At 40.5% G+C, this 22,921-nt stretch overlaps 1 protein-coding gene across 6 annotated transcripts in view; it reads left to right on the plus strand.

Moving 5' to 3' along the window:
- The window catches only part of SEC22A (SEC22 homolog A, vesicle trafficking protein), a 49,103-nt gene that overhangs the window by 19,180 nt on the left and 7,002 nt on the right, over window positions 1-22,921 (plus strand). For 3 of the 6 annotated variants that reach the window (XM_048869071.2, XM_048869073.2, XM_048869074.1), the window contains 4 exons: window positions 5,073-5,191; window positions 8,900-8,965; window positions 18,208-18,345; window positions 19,321-20,243. In XM_048869071.2, the coding sequence (XP_048725028.1) occupies window positions 5,073-5,191; window positions 8,900-8,965; window positions 18,208-18,345; window positions 19,321-19,521 (524 nt within the window). In that variant the 3' untranslated portion in view covers window positions 19,522-20,243. Of the gene's footprint in view, window positions 1-5,072; window positions 5,192-8,899; window positions 8,966-18,207; window positions 18,346-19,320; window positions 20,244-22,921 lie in introns of those variants that run through there. The other 3 variants (XR_007359103.2, XM_048869076.2, XM_048869077.2) reach the window with 3 other exon arrangements.

Here is a 22,921-nt window from a genome sequence, read left to right on the forward strand (position 1 = left end):
GTCTTTTACTCTGCTGTCTTTAACTGACCTTCTAAATTCTGTTGTTATGCATTTATTTGCTCTCTGGTGCTTAGCTCTTTTGACAATAGAATGTGTAATCCCTTGAGCCTTGAGGAGCTTAATAGCTTTAGCAATGGTGTAGAGTGTCCTTAATTAGAGTTTCAGAGGAACAGCCGTGTTAGTCTGTATTCGCAAAAAGAAAAGGAGTACTTGTGGCACCTTAGAGACTAACCAATTTATTTGAGCATGAGCTTTCGTGAGCCACAGCTCACTTCATCAGATGTGTACCGTGGAAACTGCAGCAGACTTTATATACACACAGAGAATATGAAACAATACCTCCTCCCACCCCACTGTCCTGCTGGTAATAGCTTATCTAAAGTGATCAACAGGTGGGCCATTTCCAGCACAAATCCAGGTTTTCTCACCCTCCACCCCCCCACACAAATTCACTCTCCTGCTGGTGCTAGCCCATCCAAAGTGACAACTCTTTACATAGTCAAGTCGGGCTATTTCCTGCATAGATCCAGGTTTTCTCACTTCTCCTCCACCCCCATACACACACAAACTCACTCTCCTGCTGGTAACAGCTCATCTAAACTGACCACTCTCCAAGTTTAAATCCAAGTTAAACCAGAACATATGGGGGGGGGGGGGGTTAGGAAAAAACAAGAGGAAACAGGCTACCTTGCATAATGACTTAGCCACTCCCAGTCTCTATTTAAGCCTAAATTAATAGTATCCAATTTGCAAATGAATTCCAATTCAGCAGTTTCTCGCTGGAGTCTGGATTTGAAGTTTTTTTGTTTTAAGATAGCGACCTTCATGTCTGTGATTGCGTGACCAGAGAGATTGAAGTGTTCTCCGACTGGTTTATGAATGTTAGAATTCTTGACATCTGATTTGTGTCCATTTATTCTTTTACGTAGAGACTGTCCAGTTTGACCAATGTACATGGCAGAGGGGCATTGCTGGCACATGATGGCATATATCACATTGGTGGATGTGCAGGTGAACGAGCCTCTGATAGTGTGGCTGATGTTATTAGGCCCTGTGATGGTGTCCCCTGAATAGATATGTGGGCACAATTGGCAACGGGCTTTGTTGCAAGGATAAGTTCCTGGGTTAGTGGTTCTGTTGTGTGGTATGTGGTTGTTGGTGAGTATTTGCTTCAGGTTGGGGGGCTGTCTGTAGGCAAGGACTGGCCTGTCTCCCAAGACTTGTGAGAGTGTTGGGTCATCCTTTAGGATAGGTTGTAGATCCTTAATAATGCGTTGGAGGGGTTTTAGTTGGGGGCTGAAGGTGACGGCTAGTGGCGTTCTGTTATTTTCTTTGTTAGGCCTGTCCTGTAGTAGGTAACTTCTGGGAACTCTTCTGGCTCTATCAATCTGTTCCTTTACTTCTGCAGGTGGGTATTGTAGTTGTAAGAAAGCTTGACAGAGATCTTGTAGGTGTTTGTCTCTGTCTGAGGGGTTGGAGCAAATGCGGTTGTATCGCAGAGCTTGGCTGTAGACGATGGATCGTGTGGTGTGGTCAGGGTGAAAGCTGGAGGCATGCAGGTAGGAATAGCGGTCAGTAGGTTTCCGGTATAGGGTGGTGTTTATGTGGCCATTGTTTATTAGCACTGTAGTGTCCAGGAAGTGGATCTCTTGTGTGGACTGGACCAGGCTGAGGTTGGTGGTGGGATGGAAATTGTTGAAATCATGGTGGAATTCCTCAAGGGCTTCTTTTCCATGGGTCCAGATGATGAAGATGTCATCAATATAGCGCAAGTAGAGTAGGGGCTTTAGGGGACGAGAGCTGAGGAAGCGTTGTTCTAAATCAGCCATAAAAATGTTGGCATACTGTGGGGCCATGCGGGTACCCATAGCAGTGCCGCTGATCTGAAGGTATACATTGTTAGTCTCTAAGGTGCCACAAGTACTCCTTTTCTTAATTAGAGTGCTTGATTATTATTTTAAAGAGAAAATATAGAAATGTTCTAACACTCATGCACCAAATTGCTGATTTTTGCTGATAAAACTTGACTTTTTCAGAATAAGATGTCCCTCATTTTGGTGTTATCCAAATGTAAAATTCCTGATTGGAATATATGGGGAAAATGTGGGTGTGGCTTTCCCCCCTCTACTCATAAAACTCAACAACAGCTGAACTAATTTTACCCAACAGTGTAAATAAATGCAACTTTGTCTGAGACTAAAATTTCAGCCAAAAAAAAAAAGTTTGAAAAAAGTTAAGTAACTGAAGAAGTTAGAATGGAAATTGGCATCCAACCTTTACTTTAGTAATGACAGGTTTCAGAGTAGCAGCCATGTTAGTCTGTATTTGCAAAAAGAAAAGGAGTACTTGTGGCACCTTAGAGACTAACAAATTTATTTGAGCATAAGCTGTAGCTCACGAAAGCTTATGCTCAGATAAATTTGTTAGTCTCTAAGGTGCCACAAGTACTCCTTTTCTTTTTACTTTAGTAGTTGCCACATCTAATGTGTCTTGTGCTTAGAATAAAAATAAGTTATCAAAGTTGAGCATCAAGGTATTTTTTTGTTTAAAACAAAAACATATCTTAAGTCTTATACAAATTAGTTATAACAAAACATATATGTTGAGCATAATAAAGTTAGGACACAATGACACTCAAACAGTCTTATGTGCTTATCAGGAGAAATAGCTTTTGTCATATTTTTTGTGGTTTCTGTAACTTTTTGAACTGTTTGGAGAGCCTTTGTCTGAAGCTGTTAAGTGCAAACAAACAGGATTGACACCCCTCTCTATATTAATGTTACAGTTCATTAACTTCATTGTTTGCACCTTTACACTTCACTGATTTAAACAAAATGATTTAAATATGTGAATCTCTTGTGTCCCTCTCCCCTCCCCCATGTTGCCTAGACTGTTATGGATTTTGTGTTGGGTTCCTCTCCCCCTCCCATATTTGGCTTCCGTTATTTGTTGTGGAAAAGCACAATAATGATTAATACACATCTACTATGTATTTGCAGTCATTTGTGTAACTGTGTCCCCTTATAAGCACAAATGTATGTGTGTGTAGAAAAATGTATATTTTCAAATACCTTTCTGTATTTTGTTTTTAATATAATCAGTAAGAGACTTCTGAATCACGACTGGAAGTATGTATCCTATTGTACTACAAATACTAGCTGTAGTTCCAGAATTTTTCTTTATTTGTATCTCTGGTAGCATTTACAGCTGGTGTGCTTTGCTGTAGTGGCAGGTAATAGGCTTTGCCTCACGGCATTTCGTTCAGCAAACAAGTTAAATCAATCCTGATAGCCCTTACTAATGCGTTAGCGTTAAAGAAGAGTGAAGGTTGTGAAAGGAGCTCTCAAGTATGCGACTTTATTAGCTGGTTGCTAATTTGGGACAAATTTTACCAGCAAGTACATTATTGGGTATTGATTTAGTGGCATGTTTGAGCAGTCTTCAGCACCGTACTGGATATCTCAAGTTAAATTTCTTCTTTAACAAAGGTTTCAGAGGAACAGCCGTGTTAGTCTGTATTCGCAAAAAGAAAAGGAGTACTTGTGGCACCTTAGAGACTAACCAATTTATTTGAGCATGAGCTTTCGTGAGCTACAGCTCACTTCATCAGATGTTTACCGTGGAAACTGCAGCAGACTTTATATACACACAGAGAATATGAAACAATACCTCCTCCCACCCCACTGTCCTGCTGGTAATAGCTTATCTAAAGTGATCAACAGGTGGGCCATTTCCAGCACAAATCCAGGTTTTCTCACCCTCCACCCCCCCCCAACAAATTCACTCTCCTGCTGGTGCTAGCCCATCCAAAGTGACAACTCTTTACATAGTCAAGTCGGGCTATTTCCTGCATAGATCCAGGTTTTCTCACATCCCCCCCACCCCCATACACACACAAACTCACTCTCCTGCTGGTAATAGCTCATCTAAACTGACCACTCTCCAAGTTTAAATCCAAGTTAAACCAGAACATATGGGGGGGCGGGGGGGGGGTTAGGAAAAAACAAGAGGAAACAGGCTACCTTGCATAATGACTTAGCCACTCCCCAGTCTCTATTTAAGCCTAAATTAATAGTATCCAATTTGCAAATGAATTCCAATTCAGCAGTTTCTCGCTGGAGTCTGGATTTGAAGTTTTTTTGTTTTAAGATAGCGACCTTCATGTCTGTGATTGCGTGAATCTCTCTGGTCACGCAATCACAGACATGAAGGTCGCTATCTTAAAACAAAAAAACTTCAAATCCAGACTCCAGCGAGAAACTGCTGAATTGGAATTCATTTGCAAATTGGATACTATTAATTTAGGCTTAAATAGAGACTGGGAGTGGCTAAGTCATTATGCAAGGTAGCCTGTTTCCTCTTGTTTTTTCCTAACCCCCCCCCCCCCCCATATGTTCTGGTTTAACTTGGATTTAAACTTGGAGAGTGGTCAGTTTAGATGAGCTGTTACCAGCAGGAGAGTGAGTTTGTGTGTGTATGGGGGTGGGGAGGATGTGAGAAAACCTGGATCTATGCAGGAAATAGCCCGACTTGACTATGTAAAGAGTTGTCACTTTGGATGGGCTAGCACCAGCAGGAGAGTGAATTTATGTGGGGGGGTGGAGAGTGAGAAAACCTGGATTTGTGCTGGAAATGGCCCACCTGCTGATCACTTTAGATAAGCTATTACCAGCAGGACAGTGGGGTGGGAGGAGGTATTGTTTCATATTCTCTGTGTGTATATAAAGTCTGCTGCAGTTTCCACGGTAAACATCTGATGAAGTGAGCTGTAGCTCACAAAAGCTCATGCTCAAATAAATTGGTTAGTCTCTAAGGTGCCACAAGTACTCCTTTTCTTTTTTCTTTAATAAAGACATTAAGGAACATCAGTTCTATATTTTAGTTGAAGTAAATATATTTTATCGAATCTTTTACTCTTTTTAGAATTTTACATATATACATTAAGGTTTACCAACTTTAATTATGTGTTTTTGAGCAGGAAGAAGTCACTGAAAAATAAGATTTATATTTTTCTAAACTTTAAGGAAAATGCTTTGATATATTTCATACCATTTTTTTCCTGTTTCTTGCAGCTCCTCATCAACGACTGGAAGCTGTTACTTTGCCAGGGATTGTTTCATTTATACTGAGCCTGTTATGTGGGGCTTTGAATTTAATTAGAGGGTTTCATGCCATAGAAAGTCTTCTGCAGGTACTGTACCATGTTTACAACTCTGTAGTGGGGAAGAACTGAAATCAAAGTGCCACGTTTGTGCAAAATATCAATCAAAATTAGCTCATATAAACTGTTTACAGTATGAACCAAATCCTTCTACCCTAATTCACATGAATGTTCCCATTGATTTCAAACCCAATATGTATATTATTACTCCTGAGGGAAGTACATGTACAGAATTCATGTCTGGCGCAGAATTTTTTTATTTCCTGCAGAAAATACATTCTGCCCAAGAAGTGCTGCAGTTCTGCCTTTTGCCCACCAGAGGCCACAGTGGCACCAGAACAGCCGGCTGACCAGTAGTAACAGCTAGCAGCTAGCTGCGTTCATTACAGCAGCGTGCCTGTGGAGCCAGGTTAGATGACAGAGGGGGCACACAGGGATGCTGGGGGAGTCAGAGATTAGGGTTCAAAAGGGCTACTGGGGGGAACACCCTGGGGCATGGGCTGAGGAGCTAGTGGGGTGACAGCATTGAGCCAAGGGCTGAATGGGAGGGGGGCTCCAGGGCCACATGGAGATAGTGGAAGATGTGCCTGACTGAATGGGAGAGGCTTGAGGTCAGCCAGGGTCCTCATGGGAGAGGCTCCCAACTCCCTAACAATCTTCCACCCCACCCAAAAAAAAAGAAAGAAAGAAAGAAACTGTTCCATACTTCTCTCACCCCCACCAAACAACCCTCCAGGTTCACTCCCAGGCTCCTTCCCTCTTCCTCAGCTCCTCTGTTATCCCTGACTCCCCCCAAGCCTTTGCACTGCTTCTGAGGGGTCTGGAAAATACATTTCTGTATTGTAGTTTAAATGAATTACTCAACATTCTGTATTAACATATCTAGTAAGGAATGTATTTGTCAAAAAACATTTCCTGAATCTTTTTTTTGGTCTGTATTGTTAAACATACTTGCTGACAGGTATTTTGAAATAAATTACCAAAATAATTGAAACGGGAGTGATTATATTATGTTGTTTTAACACATAAAATATGCAGAATTTTGCAGAATTTGTTTTTTGGCGCAAAATTCCCCCAGGAGTAATATTCTATATCCATTATTGAGTGTGTACAGGAAGAGATGTTCAAAGGCGCCTGCTGGAGTTTGAAAATCAATGGAAGATGGGCAGCTAACTCCCTTAGATACTTTTGCAAACCCACCAGTACGGGGCATAGACTTCTGTTTTCTAAACCCGTGCCATAATGATAAACTTTGAAAAGCCACTTTTTCATAGGTGACTGTTATGCATAATGCTTGAGCAAAATGATATGCCTTCAAAATATGGACAGTCTAGCCCATTGTCAGCAAAGAACCATGGAACATGGGTATTTGAAGCATTTTTGTAACCAGGACCTTTGTTCCTTTGAGAATAAAATGAAAAGTTATGTATTTGGTTATGGGAAGTTCTGTCCCTTGACTGACTTCCTTTAAAATGTATTTGCATTCGATATTGCGACCCATGACCTTGCAATGAATAAGAGGTTTTTCTTTGTACACCATTGGTACATTATAAGATACATTGCCATTGATAATATATACTGAATGAAGGATACTGTGCTGTTAGAATGGCACATCTTCTGGTGGTGTAAATTGTCATAGCTCCATTGAAGTCAGTTAAGCACTGACAATAGACAACTGCTGAGTATCTGCCCCAGTTAAAAACACTAAACTGAGGTCCTCTCACGGTGGTTGTCCTAGTGGAAAATGAAGATCCTGTGGTGGCTTTCAAAAGGAGTAGGGGGAATCTTACTATTTTGGTTATATTTATTGTCTCAGTAAAGTAAATTCAGGTGTATAAGACTTTATGCACTATTCCTTCATAATCACAGCATTATCAGTGTTGGTTTAATCACTTTTTAAGGGCACTGGTTACCTAAAATATGAAAGATGCTATATGCATTCTAATTGTATTCTGTATACATACTTGTATATTAATTTAAACATTAACAATTGAGGCCCAGGGCTTTTCCTGAGATTAATGAATGGCTGGGAGGAGTTGATGAAAATGCCCTGTGCCAAGGTCGTTGTTACTATTACAAACTGAAAATGAGAATAAAGCCAAGGTATATGGATGTTTTTAATGCATTATGCAGTTTCATATGGGATTTCTTGAGAATTAATGTCCTGTTCCCTCACAAATCATATTTCTTATATATTATGTACATATAAATAATATTTCCTGAATTCTTTATCACCATGCCATTAGGTTTATAAATATAAATTACAGTACCGAGTTGCACAAATAGCAGACAGAATTTCACCTCTTTAATTGTATAATATCTGTATTACTTACTCTGTTTCTAAAGGAACACAGCTGCAGAAGGATATTCCAGTATAGAATTAACCTATGTAACCAGTAATGTTCCATTTTCTTTAGCTGGTGGATAGTGATTTACAGATGGAATACAGTGTTTAGTATTTAATTTCTGGCATTTTGGATCCACTCAAAATAAGTGAAACGAAGAGGAATTTAAAATTAACATGGAATAAATCCATAAAGGTCAAGGCAGAAGCCATCCGAACACAATGTTAAATGGAAGTTTAACTCCAGAAAAAAAATCTTTCATTACAAAGGTTCCTTCTCAATTTAGAATATTTTCCTTATTAATCAATAATTCATTTAGAGGTTACAAAATTACTTTGTAACCGGTAGTTATGCTGTACTGGATTCTGTTGTGACTGTGAGGTGAAAGTTTTTATAATCTGTTGAAGTTCTGTTCCTGGACATAAATTTTGTGTGCAGAAGTACAGATTTTTTTTTTATTGCCAAAGCTACAGATGAGAGAACTTCAGGCTAAACATGTTCGCAAGAGAGAGGGGCTGTAGTTCCAAATGGACCAGCTTCCTTTAGAAATGGAATTCCACTTGATGAAAAACAGATTGCATGAGCGCCCTTGTTCGTATGGGAAAGTTTCTGATTGTGGCAGATGTTTGTTTGAAAAGCATGAAAATGCAGTCTGAAATAATCACTGACAATGTAAATTTATTCTGCTCAGCTTTATGGAAAATATTAAAACCTGTTTGAATATATTAGAAGAAATAAGTCTGTTTAAGGAAAAGCAGCTTTAAGTGAGAAGATCTGTAATTTTAAGTTCATTTTTCTATTGTTCTACTTAAAGGAAATTCAATTTACTGTCCATGTAACTGTTTATGAATAATCTTTGTCTATTAAATAGTCATGCTTTTGTTTGTTCTCTCTTCCATTAATGTATGTTTGCCTGCATTGTTTTCTACATAGAATTTTAGCACACCCTAGTGGACGATTTGTATTTTTCAGTTTACACAGTTTCCATTTTGTGGTGATGTTATATTAAGACAGTTGTACAAATTGTTACTTCTTCTAGTTCCCAACATTTAGACTGGGAATTTCAAACTAGTCTAGGGAAACTAGGTGCCCAAAGCTGCAGATGAGCCTTCCTTAGGCTCTTTTGACAATCCCAGCATTAGGTGTCTGCTGTGCTGAATAGAAATAGTAAGCAAGAATAATTTTAGGGTATTTTGGACCCTTCTAACTTCATTCTATGGATCTGACCTTCCCAGAGAGAGAGAAATAAGTGATGCCTTCTAATTTCTCCAGTTTAGTTTTGGTACAGGAGGTCATTCTAAATTTGTATGTTGGATTATTTTTAATTAGAGCTAGAAGTTATTTGTGTATAACATGCATATCTTGTGTATTTACTTTTGCTTTCTTTTCACAGAACGAGGGTGAAGATTTCAGTTATGTCATTGCGTTTTTCCTTGGAACAGCAGCCTGCTTGTATCAGGTAAATTCTTCCTGCTGCACATTGCAATAGTCTTGCAATAGAAACATTATGTAGTCATGTACAGATGTTATCAAGTTTTGTTAAATATTGTGTATATTTGAATGGATTGACTTTAACGGTAACCTCTACTCTTATTTTGGTGATGATGAGAGATCACAGCATAGATGCATGCCTAAATCCTTGATTTTGGGTTATTGTTTTCTGGGATTGTCTTTTCCCAGTTAGTTTATCAAGAGATAGGGATGTGTTTGTCTCCTTTCGGAGGCTGATATTAGGATTGCTGTATGATTCAGCATCACAGAATCATAAAAGTTAAAGATGAAACTGACATTTTAGGTCCCTTTTTTCCATCTTCCTGGACAAATACAGTTTTTTGTTCCTTCAGTGTTATTCCCAGGTTAGCTTGTAACTGTCACAAGGGATAGGGAATCCTTCACTTCTCCAAAATGACTATTACACAGCCTAATACATCTCACCATCTGGAAGTTTTCTCTTTTACGCGGCCTTCCTTTTCCTCTCCTGAGTGTTATCTCACTATTCCTAGTTATACAGTCTTTCTGTCCCACTAAGTAATTCTTCTCCTTTTTTTGGTATTTGTGCTTTTAATATATTGTTACATTTTTAGCAAATCTCTCTTCTCTCTTAGTTGTTGCTTAGCTAAACTATACATAATTAGCTCTCTGTCTTTCCATATAAGTCAGTTGTCACAGTCTCTTCATAATCATTATGGCTGTTCGCTGAATTCCCGCTAATTTTTGCTTATCTTTCCGGTATGATGAGCCCAAAACTGAATGCACTATTTCAAGTGTGGTCATTTTTGGGATTATCACCTCCCTGCTTCATAACATAATGTGTGTTCAGTCAGAAATCTCACGCCCTCTTTTGCTGCTGTATCACATTGCTTACTTGTACGTAATTGCTGTCAACTACAATCCCTTCCATAGGTGTCTTTCAGCAGTAGTGAAGTCCATTGTCTTGCATTTTTCCAGTTTACATCTTTTGTATCTTCTGATAATATTTCTAACCCCACTAGGTCCAGTTGCATTGTTGTCTGTTCTCAGTGACTGTATTTCCTCCCAGATTAGCAACCACTCTGAAATTCATAACATATTGGCCTCCTCCTCTCCAAGATTATTAGTAAAAATGTTAAATAAGATCACAGCTAATGCCACATAGAAGAACTCCCTAACTTGATACATTATCTTGTATCTTTACCCTTTCTTTGCAGTCCTCCAGCCACTTTGCACTTATATAATAATGCTCTTGTTCTACTATGTGATGATCTTCACTCAGAAATTTAATCTCACTAGATTCTTGGGATTTTTTCCCTATAGTGTGATTCCCCAATCCATACAACGTATCTGTCTTTCATGTATTGCTGTTTATTAATTTACAAGAAAATGGTTACAGTCAAGTTGTGCAGGCCAAAAATTGGACCTAAATGGAATAGGAATTTAGTGCTAAACGTTGAACTAATAGTGAGGTATTTACAGTACCCCACTGATATTTGCCTTCCACCACATTTCAGGAATACCCATTTTGTCAAGGTCCTTTTCTATTGCCTGATATTCTAATTTACCTAGGTTGGCTCTTTAAGAGTTATGCATTGATATAGTACCTTGACATTTATAGTTTCTATTTTTGGCCATGTACCTATTATTTTTGCTCTGGCACCAGTCTAACTGGCCCAGAACTTACCTCTGTGATCTCAACCTGTCCCTTGTCTAGTTCAGCTGTAGTTTCTGTCCTTTCTTTTACAGGACACAATTAACCTTTGTACAGTAACTCCTTGCTTAATGTTGTAGTTATGTTCCTGAAAAATGCTACTTTAAGCGAAACGATGTTAAGCGAATCCAATTTCCCCATAAGAATTAATGTAAAGGGGTGAGGGTGGGGGGTTAGGTTCCAGGGAAATTTTTTCCCTAAACAAAAGACATATATACATACAGTATATGTTTTAAACAAACAATTTAATACTTTACACAGCACTGATGATTGTGAAGCTTGGTGGAGGTGGTGAAGTCAGAGGATGGAAGACGGTGGGATATTTCCCAGGGAATGCCTTACTACTAAATGATGAACTAGCACTTGTCTGAGCCCCTCAAGGGTTAACACGTTGTTAATGTAGCCTCACACTCTACAATGTGTGCACGAATGGAGGGAGGGGAGACGGCATGGCAGAGAGAGACACATCATGTGTGTGATAGACATTGCCCCTTTAAGTGTGCTGACCCCACTCTAAGTACACTGCCTTTTTAAGTAGATAAGCAAATTGAGACAGCAGCTGCTGCCAGCAAGCTCCCTCTGTCCTGAGCCCTGTTGTGCTCCCCGCCCTGCTCTCTGGAGATGGGGTAAAGGAGTGAGGGTGGGAGGGGGACACCCTGACATTAGCATCCCTCTTATCCCCCTCTCCATCCACTGCACAGCAAGCAGGAGACTCACGGGAGCAGCTGCAAGGCAGAGGGCAGGAGAAGCACACTGCAGTGGGGGGAGGAACAGCTGAACTGCCTGGCAATTGATAGCGTGCTGGGTGGCTGCTGCACAGGGAACTTAGGGGAGCTGATGGGGGCTGCCAGCCCACCCTGGTTCTAAGCCCCCACCAGCTAGCTCCAATGGGCTGCTCTTCCTGCGAGCAGTGGACAAAGCAGGCAGCTGCCTAACAACGTTATAAGAGAGCATTGCACAACTTTAAACAAGCATGTTCTCTAATTGATCAGCAATGTAACAATAAAATAACGTTAACCGGGACGACGTTAAGTGAGGAGTTACTGTATTAGGCCTGGTCTACACTGGGGGGCGGTGGGTGAGCGAGCTAGGTCGGTCTAAGTTACACAACTTCAGCTACGAAAATAGCATAGCTGAAGTCAACGTACTTAGAGCTTCTTACTGTGGTGTCTTCACTGCGGTAGGTCGACTGCTGATGCTCCCGTTGACTCCGCCTCCGCCTCTCACTCTGGTGGAGTACCGGAGTCGATGGGAGGGTGCTCAGTGGTCGATTTATCGCATCTTCACTAGACGCGATAAATTGACCCCCGCTGGATCGATTGCTCCGGAGGTAAGTGTAGACATGCCCTTAGTGACATCTCTCTAGCAGATGTCTTTTTACAACTTGAGTTCTCTTCAGCACTTGTTGATTTTTCATCAGTGCCTACCTTAAATATTCTCCCCACAAACCTTGTTATTTTTCTGTGCCAGCAGTCTGGTTCCATTTTGAATAAGGTGGAGCCGATCCCTTTTGTATAGAGTGCCCTTCCCACACACAAATTTCCCAATACCTCACAAATTGAACCCCTCTTCTTTATATCATCTTTTCATCTATGAATTGCAACAGTGGAGTCCTGCCCCCAGCATACTTGCTGACCTTCTGCATGATGGAACTGGAAATGTTCGCGAGAAAGTGACCCCAGAAGCTCTGGATGTATAAACCTTTTCCTAGTATTCTAAATTTAATTTCCAAGACTTCTCTACTATATCTGTCTGTGTCATTATTACCAAAATGCAGTTAGCTCTCTTTGCTCCCCAAATCAAGTGTCAATGACATGGCACGTTTAAGATTTCTAAATCTAGATCTTGCATGAAAGCGCATTGTGTTGCTGTTCAGCCACAGGACTGGCCTAATGTTTTACATTTTGTTCAGTTAATACTTTAGAAAAAAAACCAGTTTATTAGTTTCTAAGAAAATGGTTACAGTCAAGTTGTACAGGACAAAAATTGGACCTAAAGGGAATAGAAATTTAGTCCAACATGTTAAACTAATCACTGTGCTGCCAGAAAGCTTATACTTTATTAACTATTGCTTAGCAAAGAGTAAATGCAGTGTGGCTCTGTGTCTGTGTCCAATCTCTGGGTTTGAAATGTAGCTGCTCCCTCTAGATCTAGAATTCTAGTTATGTAATCCTAACTACCAAGAGTCCAAGCAGAATTCAGCCATGCAAAACAAAATTCTTCAGAGCCTTATAATAGATATCAGCAATATATCGGTATCATTGACTGGCAAACCAAGACTCAAAATAATAATATACAGGATGTATCCAACTTAAAAACAAAATGCAGTAGCTATGAGTAGTTTTTAGGCAGATGAAGGAAAAAAACAAGGCCCTAAAACAACTTCAGAATCAGCTGTTTCAGCTTTAGTATGAAGGGTCCCTCCCTGGCAATCATAGAATCATAGAATATCAGGGTTGGAAGGGACCTCAGGAGGTCATCTAGTCCAACCCCCTGCTCAAAGCAGGACCAATCCCCAATTAAATCATCCCAGCCAGGGCTTTGTCAAGCCTGACCTTAAAAACTTCTAAGGAAGGAGATTCTACCACCTCCCTAGGTAACGCATTCCAGTGTTTCACCACCCTCCTAGTGAAAAAGTTTTTCCTAATATCCAACCTAAACCTCCCCCACTGCAACTTGAGACCATTACTCCTTGTCCTGTCCTCTTCTACCACTGAGAATAGTCTAGAACCATCCTCTCTGGAACCACCTCTCAGGTAGTTGAAAGCAGCTATCAAATGCCCCCTCATTCTTCTCTTCTGCAGACTAAACAATCCCAGTTCCCTCAGCCTCTCCTCATAAGTCATGTGTTCCAGACCCCTAATCATTTTTGTTGCCCTTTGCTGGACTCTCTCCAATTTATCCACATCCTTCTTGTAGTGTGGGGCCCAAAACTGGACACTTTACCATACGTTACCATACGTTCTCTAAAATCTCCTACTCCTCAAGCAGGTGTGATCAGCATTTCTGTTTGTTCTTTAAATGCAAATCTAATAATGTAAAACTCACATAGATAGTGTGGTCAAGAATATCCCTGAACTACTTGCAGTTGCTATATTGGATTTGTTCCATTTTGCTATATTAATTCTGATTTTTAGGCACATTTGATATTGTATATGTCAATCCTCAGATATGCATTTCCAAGAAAAAACTTGTATTTTTCATTTTCCTGAGTCCAGTTTGCTCATGAATCCAAGATTTGGCTCTGATTTCCCAGCTCCAGCCAGACTCAAAAAATCTTTAGTTTGTCTCTCAGTGCTGCAACTTTGAAGGAGCAGCACTGTAATATTCAGAAAGAAAAGTAACTGAGGGGTGAGGGAATCAATAATACAGCCAAGAAAACCAAAAGTTTCTATCCCAATAGTGTAAAATTAAATCTAGTGTCTGAAATCTTATCTGGTCTGCTTTGCATTATTCTGGCTCGCTCCACAATCTTGTAACCTCCTTTGAAGTCTCAGTTTTCCCTAACTATAAGTCTCAAGAACTGACCTCAAGCCATTTCTTAATAGGTATAAAAGCTTTCTTTCTCTGTAGTAACATAGGGAAGCCTTCTACACAAAAGCATATTCTGTAATTGCCATGCAAAACAGTTCCCTTAAAACGAACCAACACAAGATTTTCATTACATTGCTTGTTAGTGACCTGTTAAAATCACAGTGCCTTGGCCTTTTGACTGCTGCTGTTTTGTAAGTGGCAATTTTCTCCCCATCTCGAAGTAGGATAGGGATTGCTGAAAAATTCAGCTCTGCACATACAGTAAGGCAACGAAACTTGAGTAAAAGCCTCCAAGTTTATGGAGCCTTGATCAAAAAGCCCATTTACATTATTAAATGTAGTTACTACATTTGTCATCCTATTTTTAAATCCTTTGTTTTCATTGATCATTTCAGAGAAGCACATCCTGATGGCTTACTCTGTTCTTTGAAGCTGTCACACTCAGCTCTTCAGGTTTTATCACAATGGCGAGGTGATTTCATGAAATGAGCTAGATTCTAATCACTGATTTACTGGTACATGTTAATTGCCCTTTAAATATAACTTTTAGAACCCTCCCCAAAAATAGTTGTTAGGTGCTGTATTCGAAGATACTCCACATGTTCAGAGGAAGCCAAGCTGTTCTCTTGACCCTACTTTTACTCTGGACTATTTTTGTTCTGTTTCATAGGGAGGATAAACAGATGCCTTAATAAAGGGGCCCAGACGCTATGGTGATGGGCACTAAAAGTATCTAAGATAGAGCAACAAGTTAGCAAAATGTCCAACAGAATAAAAAATAACCCAGTAAATTATATTATCCAGAAGCAATCACATAATTCCTGACTTTCCTTGGAGAAACTTAAAAAATAAATACTACCACTATCTGTCAGTATCGTAATGCTAATAACAATTAAGGCAGTGAATAGTGCTAAGTTACTGTGATGGTGAGTACTGTAGAAATCCCGAAGGTAGGGCACATGGCAAATGGAAATGGAGAAAAGAGAAGTTTGTCCAGAAGCTGAGTGTATTACGGAGAAGAGAGTGAATGAAAATAGTACCTATGGGAATGTACCTTTTTAAGAAAGAACTAAACTCGGTAAAATTAGCCAAAAGGTAGGTACTGTACAAATAGGCTTTTTACAAAACATCCTCTTGCACCTGTTTGCAACCAGATTTCTCCTAGTACAGGAGAACTGAAAGTGGAAAACAATAGAAGACAGTTGGCAGTTTTTCAAAGAGACATTATTAAGGGCACAAGAGGAAACTATCCCACTGCATAGGAATGATAGGAATTATGGTAAGAGACCACCCTGGCTTAACCAGGAGATCTTCAATGATCTAAAAATCAAAAAAGAGTCCTACAAAAAGTGGAAACTAGGTCAATTACAAAGGATGAATATAAACAAATACTACAAGTAGGTAGGGACAAAATTAGAAAGACCAAGGCTCAAAACAAGATCAAACTAACCAGAGACATAAAGGATAACAAGAAAACATTCTACAAATACATTAGAAGCAAAAGGAAGACCAAGGACAGGGTAGGCCCGTTACTCAATGAGGGGGAAAAAATAATAGAAAATGTGGAAATGGCAGAGGTGCTTAATGACTTCTTTGTTTCGGTTTTCACCAAGAAGGTTGGTGGTGATTGGACATCTAACATCGTGAATGCCAGAGAAAATGAGGTAGGATCAGAAGATGCTAAAATAGGGAAAGAACAAGTTAAAAATTACTTGGACAAATTAGATGTCTTCAAGTCACCAGGTCCTGATGAAATGCTTCCTAGAATACTCAAGGAGCTGACTAAGGAGATATCTGAGCCATAAGCGATTATCTTTGAGAAGTCATGGAAGACTGGAGAGATTCCAGAAGACCGGAAAAGGGCAAATATAGTGCCAAACTATAAAAAGGGAAGTAAGGACAACCCAGGAAATTACAGACCAGTCAGCTTAACTTCTGTACCCGGAAAGATAATGGAACAAATAATTAAGCAATCAATTTGCAAACATCTAGAAGATAATAAGGTGATAAGTAATAGCATGGATTTGTCAAAAACAAATAGTCTCAAACCAACCTGATAGCTTTCTTTGACAGGGTAACAAGCCTTGTGAATGGGGGGAAGCAGTAGATGTGGTATATCTTGATTTTAGTAAAGCTTTTGATACTGTCTCGCATGACCTTCTCATAAACCAACTAGGGAAATGCAAGAAAAATTATTAAAGGTCTAGAAAACATGACCTATGAGGGAAGGTTGAAAAAATTAGGTTTAGTCTGGAAAAGAGAAGACTGTGAGGGGACATAAGTTTTCAAGTGTGTAAAAGGTTGTTACAAGGAGGAGGAAGAAAAATTATTTTTCTTAACCTCTGAGGATAGGACAAGAAGCAATGGGCTTAAATTGTAGCAAGGGAGATTTAGGTTGGACATTAGGAGAAACTTCCTAACTGTTAGGGTGGTTAAACACTGGAATAAATTGCCTAGGGAGGTTGTGGAATCTCCATCTTTGGAGATTTTTAAGGCCAGGTTGGACAAACACTTGTCAGGAATGGTCTAGATAATTAGTCCTGCTTTGAGTGTAGGGGACTGGACTAGGTGACCTCTGGAGGTCCCTTCCGGTTCTGTGATTCTAGGAAAATGAGTAGAAATAAAAGTATGCAGTATAGTTGTAACCCTGTCAGTCCCAGTATATTAGAGAGACAAGGTGGGTGAGGTAATATCTTTTATTGGACCAACTTCTATTGGTGAGAGAGACAAGACCAGAAGAGAGGGTTCAGGAAAGATGTTGTTTGATACCTCCGTGTGGGTTCCAGTGTTGGATGATGACAACTATGGGTGTGTAGTTGGAGGGGGTTTATTTCTATTCTTCTAACAACCCCCTAACCTCTCCAAGCTCATTATCAGAAACAAGCTCCCCACAGACCAGGACATCATCTCAAAGCAGCACCAGGCTCTGCCAGAACAACATATGCAAAATCTGCAGACATATCTCCACTGCTACAATGATCATCACCCCCACAACACACCTTTCAAGATCCAGGGGTTCTATGCATGCCTATCACAACATGGGGTGTATCTCATCCAGTGCACTTAAATGCCCCCATAACAATCGTGTGAGTGAAACCAATCACTACAGTCTCGAATAAACTCATAGAAGAAGATGATAAAAGACAAAAACACCATATCACCGGTGGGTGAACACTTTTCACAAAGTGATCACTCTGTATCTGACTTATTAGGTGTCATCCTCAAAGAAAACCTGCACAACACTTTCAAAAGTGGGAGCTTAAATTCACAACTTTGCTAGACACTGAAATCATGATCTTAATAAAGACACTAGATTTATGGCTTATTTCAACAATCTGGAACCCACTAACTCCCCTTTTTGTCCTATGACTACAGGGGTGTTCATGGGCCACTTCACCTTGAATGGTTAGAATATGTGCTAACTACTTATACTAAACTATCTGTTCGACCTTGTATTTAGCTGTGACACTCTGAGTTCCTTTCCCAGACCTGAGGAAGAGCTCTGTATAGCTCTAAAGCTTGTCTCTCTCACGAACTGAAGTTGGTCCAATAAGATATTACCTCACCCACCTTGTTGATCTAGAAATAAAAGTACAAGTCTTTATTGTACCACATGAGAGAAATGCAAAAAGTAAACAAGTAGCATAAAGATTTTTTTAAAACAATTCTTCCTTTTTAAAGAAAAGCCACTTAGATCAGCATCAACCCTGACCATTGAATGCATGGCTTGATATTGATCTAGAGTCCTCAATCAAATGAGTTTGGTGGTATGAACTCAATGCATTTTTATAATAGCCTGTATCTTAATAGCTTCTTGATTTTCACCAGAGTTGTCCCTGTTTGGGAAGAAGTCTCTCTTGTGCTGTTCCTTTTGCAGGATCCCTTGGTATTTTCTGCTTTTGCTTGCTTGCTTTCACTCCTGAAAACTCCCCCTCCTTCCCCCCCACGATTCCCTACTTTGAAGTGACTTTGTTTTATTTTAGCACAGCTGCATGCTGTCTTTGTTCTGTGGGTCCTTGATGAGCCATGGCATCCTCTGCCCTGCTGCTTTAAATAGCAGCCATGCAGAAGATTCAAGGGAGCATCAAAGATCAGAAGGCATTGGTCAACATGCAGCTGAGGTGAGAACAAAGCAGTCTCTTTGGAGGAGGAATGGGCACAGATGGAGAACAAGAAGAGGAGTAGATGTGGGAGCTAAAGTCAGGAAATGGAGCAGTGAGTTGTGGAAGTGGGAGAGGAGGAAGGCATTTGTGAAAAACAATGTAATTTTATCAGACCTGAGATTCCCAGATGTAATGGAATAAAGGATTTGGACTTTGAAGAATGTTTTGTGAAGAAAAGAAACTTGGGATGAACTGAGGTTGTCCTCTTAAGACTCCTCTCCGTAGCGTGTTCTCCTTCTACTCTTTTTCTCCTCCTACTGACTTACATTTGTGAAGCCAGAATGTAAATATGCATTTGAATCCCCACAGTAATCCTACCACCTTTTAAGGATTGGGGCGTGTACAAAGGGAAGCTGCATGTGCTGGGTAAAGTAGAGCATGGGGGCTATGTACAGCTGCCTGATTTTCCTGCTCTCATCCCATTGCAGGTTAAGCAGCCTGAGATCTGTTCTAACTTGTGCCACCCGGGGATAGCTGGGGTGTCCCCCACTCCCTATGCTAGTGACTACAAGGAGTGAGACCAAGGAGCCAGTATACCAGCTTTACACCTATATTGACTCCCCAATGCTGATGGATTCCATCCAGCCAGGGACTTAAGGAGGCTTAGGTTTCTTGTGCGTTGCCTAAGTGGCATACACAAGCCAAAACATTTGTTTCCATTGCCCCTTTCGTTATTGATAATGAGCAAATATGATGAAGAAATCTTCCTTGAAAAGAGAATAATGGAAGCAAAATTTAATTTCTTCTGATGCTGAGCACTGTTTACTCCTGAATACCCACTTAATTTAGTACCACATTTACCTACTCAGCTAAAAAACAACAACAACAGTTCCACATGGTTCATTTCTGTATCTACCTGGAAGTTCAGTGTGATTTTGTTAGCAGAAGTAATTTTCAATGCACTAATCAGACTTTGTGTTTTCTTCTTTGCAGTGTTACTTATTTTTATATTGCACAAGCTGGCGGAATGTCAAATCTTTCCTGACTTTTGGTTTAATTTGCCTATGTAACATGTATCTGTATGAACTGCGCAATCTCTGGCAGCTCTTCTTCCATGTGACAGTGGGAGCGTTTTCAGCATTACAAATACGACTAAGACAACCACAAGGGAAGTCCCCTGATTACAATGTCTGACCCAAGTCCTGGGATGTCCCAAGGCAGTCTTGGTCCACCCATGGTTCCCTCTCAGGAATGAAAAGCTTTTCTCCAAAAGAAGAAGTTGGTGGTTGTTTTTTTTTGTTTGTTTTTTTGTTTTTAAAGATCAACGTAAGATGCCTGTGGACGTTTGTGACTTGAGAATTTAGACTTATCCTCATTGAAGACTGAAGACACAAAGAATACAGGATTAGTAGAGGAAAATGGGTCCTTTTCCATGCAGAGAATTGTCCCTTGAGGACAAATAAAAGTTTGGAGAACTTGACTGATAGCAGGAAAAAGCCTCCTTCAAAAGTATGATAATGGCAAAGATGTGTGTATATATAGGGCATGTTCTGCATATCAAGTGAGCGTTCCAATTCCAAAATCAGTTTTGCCTTTGTGAGGCAGTAGTATAGGCTGAATACAAAGATGCTATTGCATAATAACAGACTAGATTGGAATGAGTGAGTTACTAAATGTGAGAATATTGGATTGCACATTAAATTTAATGGGATGTGTGTATGTGTTTTCTTAATTAAAGCCTAACCTGGAAACCATCTGTTTATGGGGATTAGCTCCTTGGTCCCAGTGGCCTTCCATCTAGTCCTGAATTAACTATAAATCTTGGTAAATATTTTTCTCTGTATAATTTGCTTTTAATGATCTTTTGAAAGTGACCTTTATGGACAAGTTTTATTTAAGTAAATAACCTAAAATTCTGTCTTTTGGCCCATGATTCTTGCTCTCCTCCTCTATTTGAACACTAGAATTTTGAAAAGAAGTTGACAGGTGGGTAAACAGACATTGATTTGCAACCTGTTTGAGATATTGCTTGTGTCTCTCTATGCATTTTATGAGATGGATTAATAGCTGAAACTTAATTTAGCATATAGGCTATATATATATATATAGGTGGTAAGCTTATTTCCAACAAACATAAACTGAGTTAAAAAAAATCCTTTTTGGATCCAGGGATTTTGTTGGTTCTGGTAGCTTTACATTTTACTGAATTGGAGTCAAACCTCATTAATTTGTATTAGTGGCTGGGACATCTTTGTAGAGTCCCAGAGTTTGTGAATTAATTAGCAGATGAACAATCAAGGCCATTACATTGCATTCTATTTATTTTCACAATCCTATTTTGTGTTAATTATTTCCAGTGCTTTATAGTACACTGGGAAATATATTTTAATATAGTTTGCTCAAGTTTTAATAGCAGGAGGGCTTCCACATTGCTTGTGAGCATTACTAGGCTTGGCGATTAGTGATGTTCTGCTTTACTATAAAATGTTACTCATCAGATCTCTGTAGGCGGTCCCCACCTAAAATGTTCTCTTCAGTAATTTATTGGCAATCAAGCAGAAAGCAGAGAAGAAATACCTAGACTGGGAACAACTATTATTCTTTTTAAAGGAAGTGACCTTACTCAAGGTCAAGGATGAGGCTTTCTTCCGGCAGCTCGCGGAAGCTACTAGATCGCACGCCCTGGTTCTCATGGGTGACTTTAATTTTCCTGATATCTGCTGGGAGAGCAATACAGCGGTGCATAGACAACCCAGGAAGTTTTTGGAAAGTGTAGGGGACAATTTCCTGGTGCAAGTGCTAGAGGAGCCAACTGGGGGGGAGCTTTTCTTGACCTGCTGCTCACAAACCGGGAAGAATTAGTAGGGGAAGCAAAAGTGGATGGGAATCTGGGAGGCAGTGACCATGAGTTGGTTGAGTTCAGGATCCTGACACAGGGAAGAAAGGTAAGCAGCAGGATACGGACCCTGGACTTCAGGAAAGCAGACTTCGACTCCCTCAGGGAACGGATGGGTAGGATCCCCTGGGGGACTAACATGAAGGGGAAAGGAGTGCAGGAGAGCTGGCTGTATTTCAAGGAATCCCTGTTGAGGTTACAGGGACAAACCATCCCGATGTGTCGAAAGAATAGTAAATGTGGCAGGCGACCAGCTTGGCTTAATGGTGAAATCCTAGCGGATCTTAAACATAAAAAAGAAGCTTACAAGAAGTGGAAGGTTGGACATGTGACCAGGGAAGAGTATAAAAATATTGCTCGGGCATGTAGGAATGAAATCAGGAGGGCCAAATCGCACCTGGAGCTGCAGCTAGCGAGAGATGTTAAGAATAACAAGAAAGGTTTCTTCAGGTATGTTGGCAACAAGAAGAAAGCCAAGGAAAGTGTGGGCCCCTTAATGAATGAGGGAGGCAACCTAGTGACAGGGGATGTGGAAAAAGCTAATGTACTCAGTGCTTTTTTTGCCTCTGTCTTCACTAACAAGGTCAGCTCCCAGACTGCTGCGCTGGGCATCACAACATGGGGAATAGATGGCCAGCCCTCTGTGGAGAAAGAGGTGGTTAGGGACTATTTAGAAAAGCTGGACATGCACAAGTCCATGGGGCCGGATGAGTTGTATCCGAGAGTGCTAAAGGAACTGGCGGTTGTGATTGCAGAGCCATTGGCCATTATCTTTGAAAACTCGTGGCGAACCGGGGAAGTCCCGGATGACTGGAAAAAGGCTAATGTAGTGCCAATCTTTAAAAAAGGGAAGAAGGAGGATCCTGGGAACTACAGGCCAGTCAGCCTCACTTCAGTCCCTGGAAAAATCATGGAGCAGGTCCTCAAAGAATCAATCCTGAAGCACTTACATGAGAGGAAAGTGATCAGGAACAGTCAGCATGGATTCACCAAGGGAAGGTCATGCCTGACTAATCTAATCGCCTTCTATGATGAGATTACTGGTTCTGTGGATGAAGGGAAAGCAGTGGATGTACTGTTTCTTGACTTTAGCAAAGCTTTTGACACGGTCTCCCACAGTATTCTTGTCAGCAAGTTAAAGAAGTATGGGCTGGATGAATGCACTATAAGGTGGGTAGAAAGTTGGCTAGATTGTCGGGATCAACGCGTAGTGATCAATGGCTCCATGTCTAGTTGGCAGCCGGTGTCAAGTGGAGTGCCCCAGGGGTCGGTCCTGGGGCTGGTTTTGTTCAATATCTTCATAAATGATCTGGAGGATGGTGTGGATTGCACTCTCAGCAAATTTGCGGATGATACTAAACTGGGAGGAGTGGTAGATACGCTGGAGGGCAGGGATAGGATACAGAGGGACCTAGACAAATTGGAGGTTTGGGCCAAAAGAAATCTGATGAGGTTCAATAAGGATAAGTGCAGGGTCCTGCACTTAGGACCGAAGAACCCAATGCACAGCTACAGACTAGGGACCGAATGGCTAGGCAGCAGTTCTGCGGAAAAGGACCTAGGGGTGACAGTGGACGAGAAGCTGGATATGAGTCAGCAGTGTGCCCTTGTTCCAGAGAGAATGGTTCTAGACTATTCTCAGTGGTAGAAGAGGACAGGACAAGGAGTAATGGTCTCAAGTTGCAGTGGGGGAGGTTT

The sequence above is a fragment of the Caretta caretta genome, chromosome 11, assembly GCF_965140235.1.
Source record: "Caretta caretta isolate rCarCar2 chromosome 11, rCarCar1.hap1, whole genome shotgun sequence".
NCBI classification, from domain to species: domain Eukaryota; kingdom Metazoa; phylum Chordata; order Testudines; family Cheloniidae; genus Caretta; species Caretta caretta.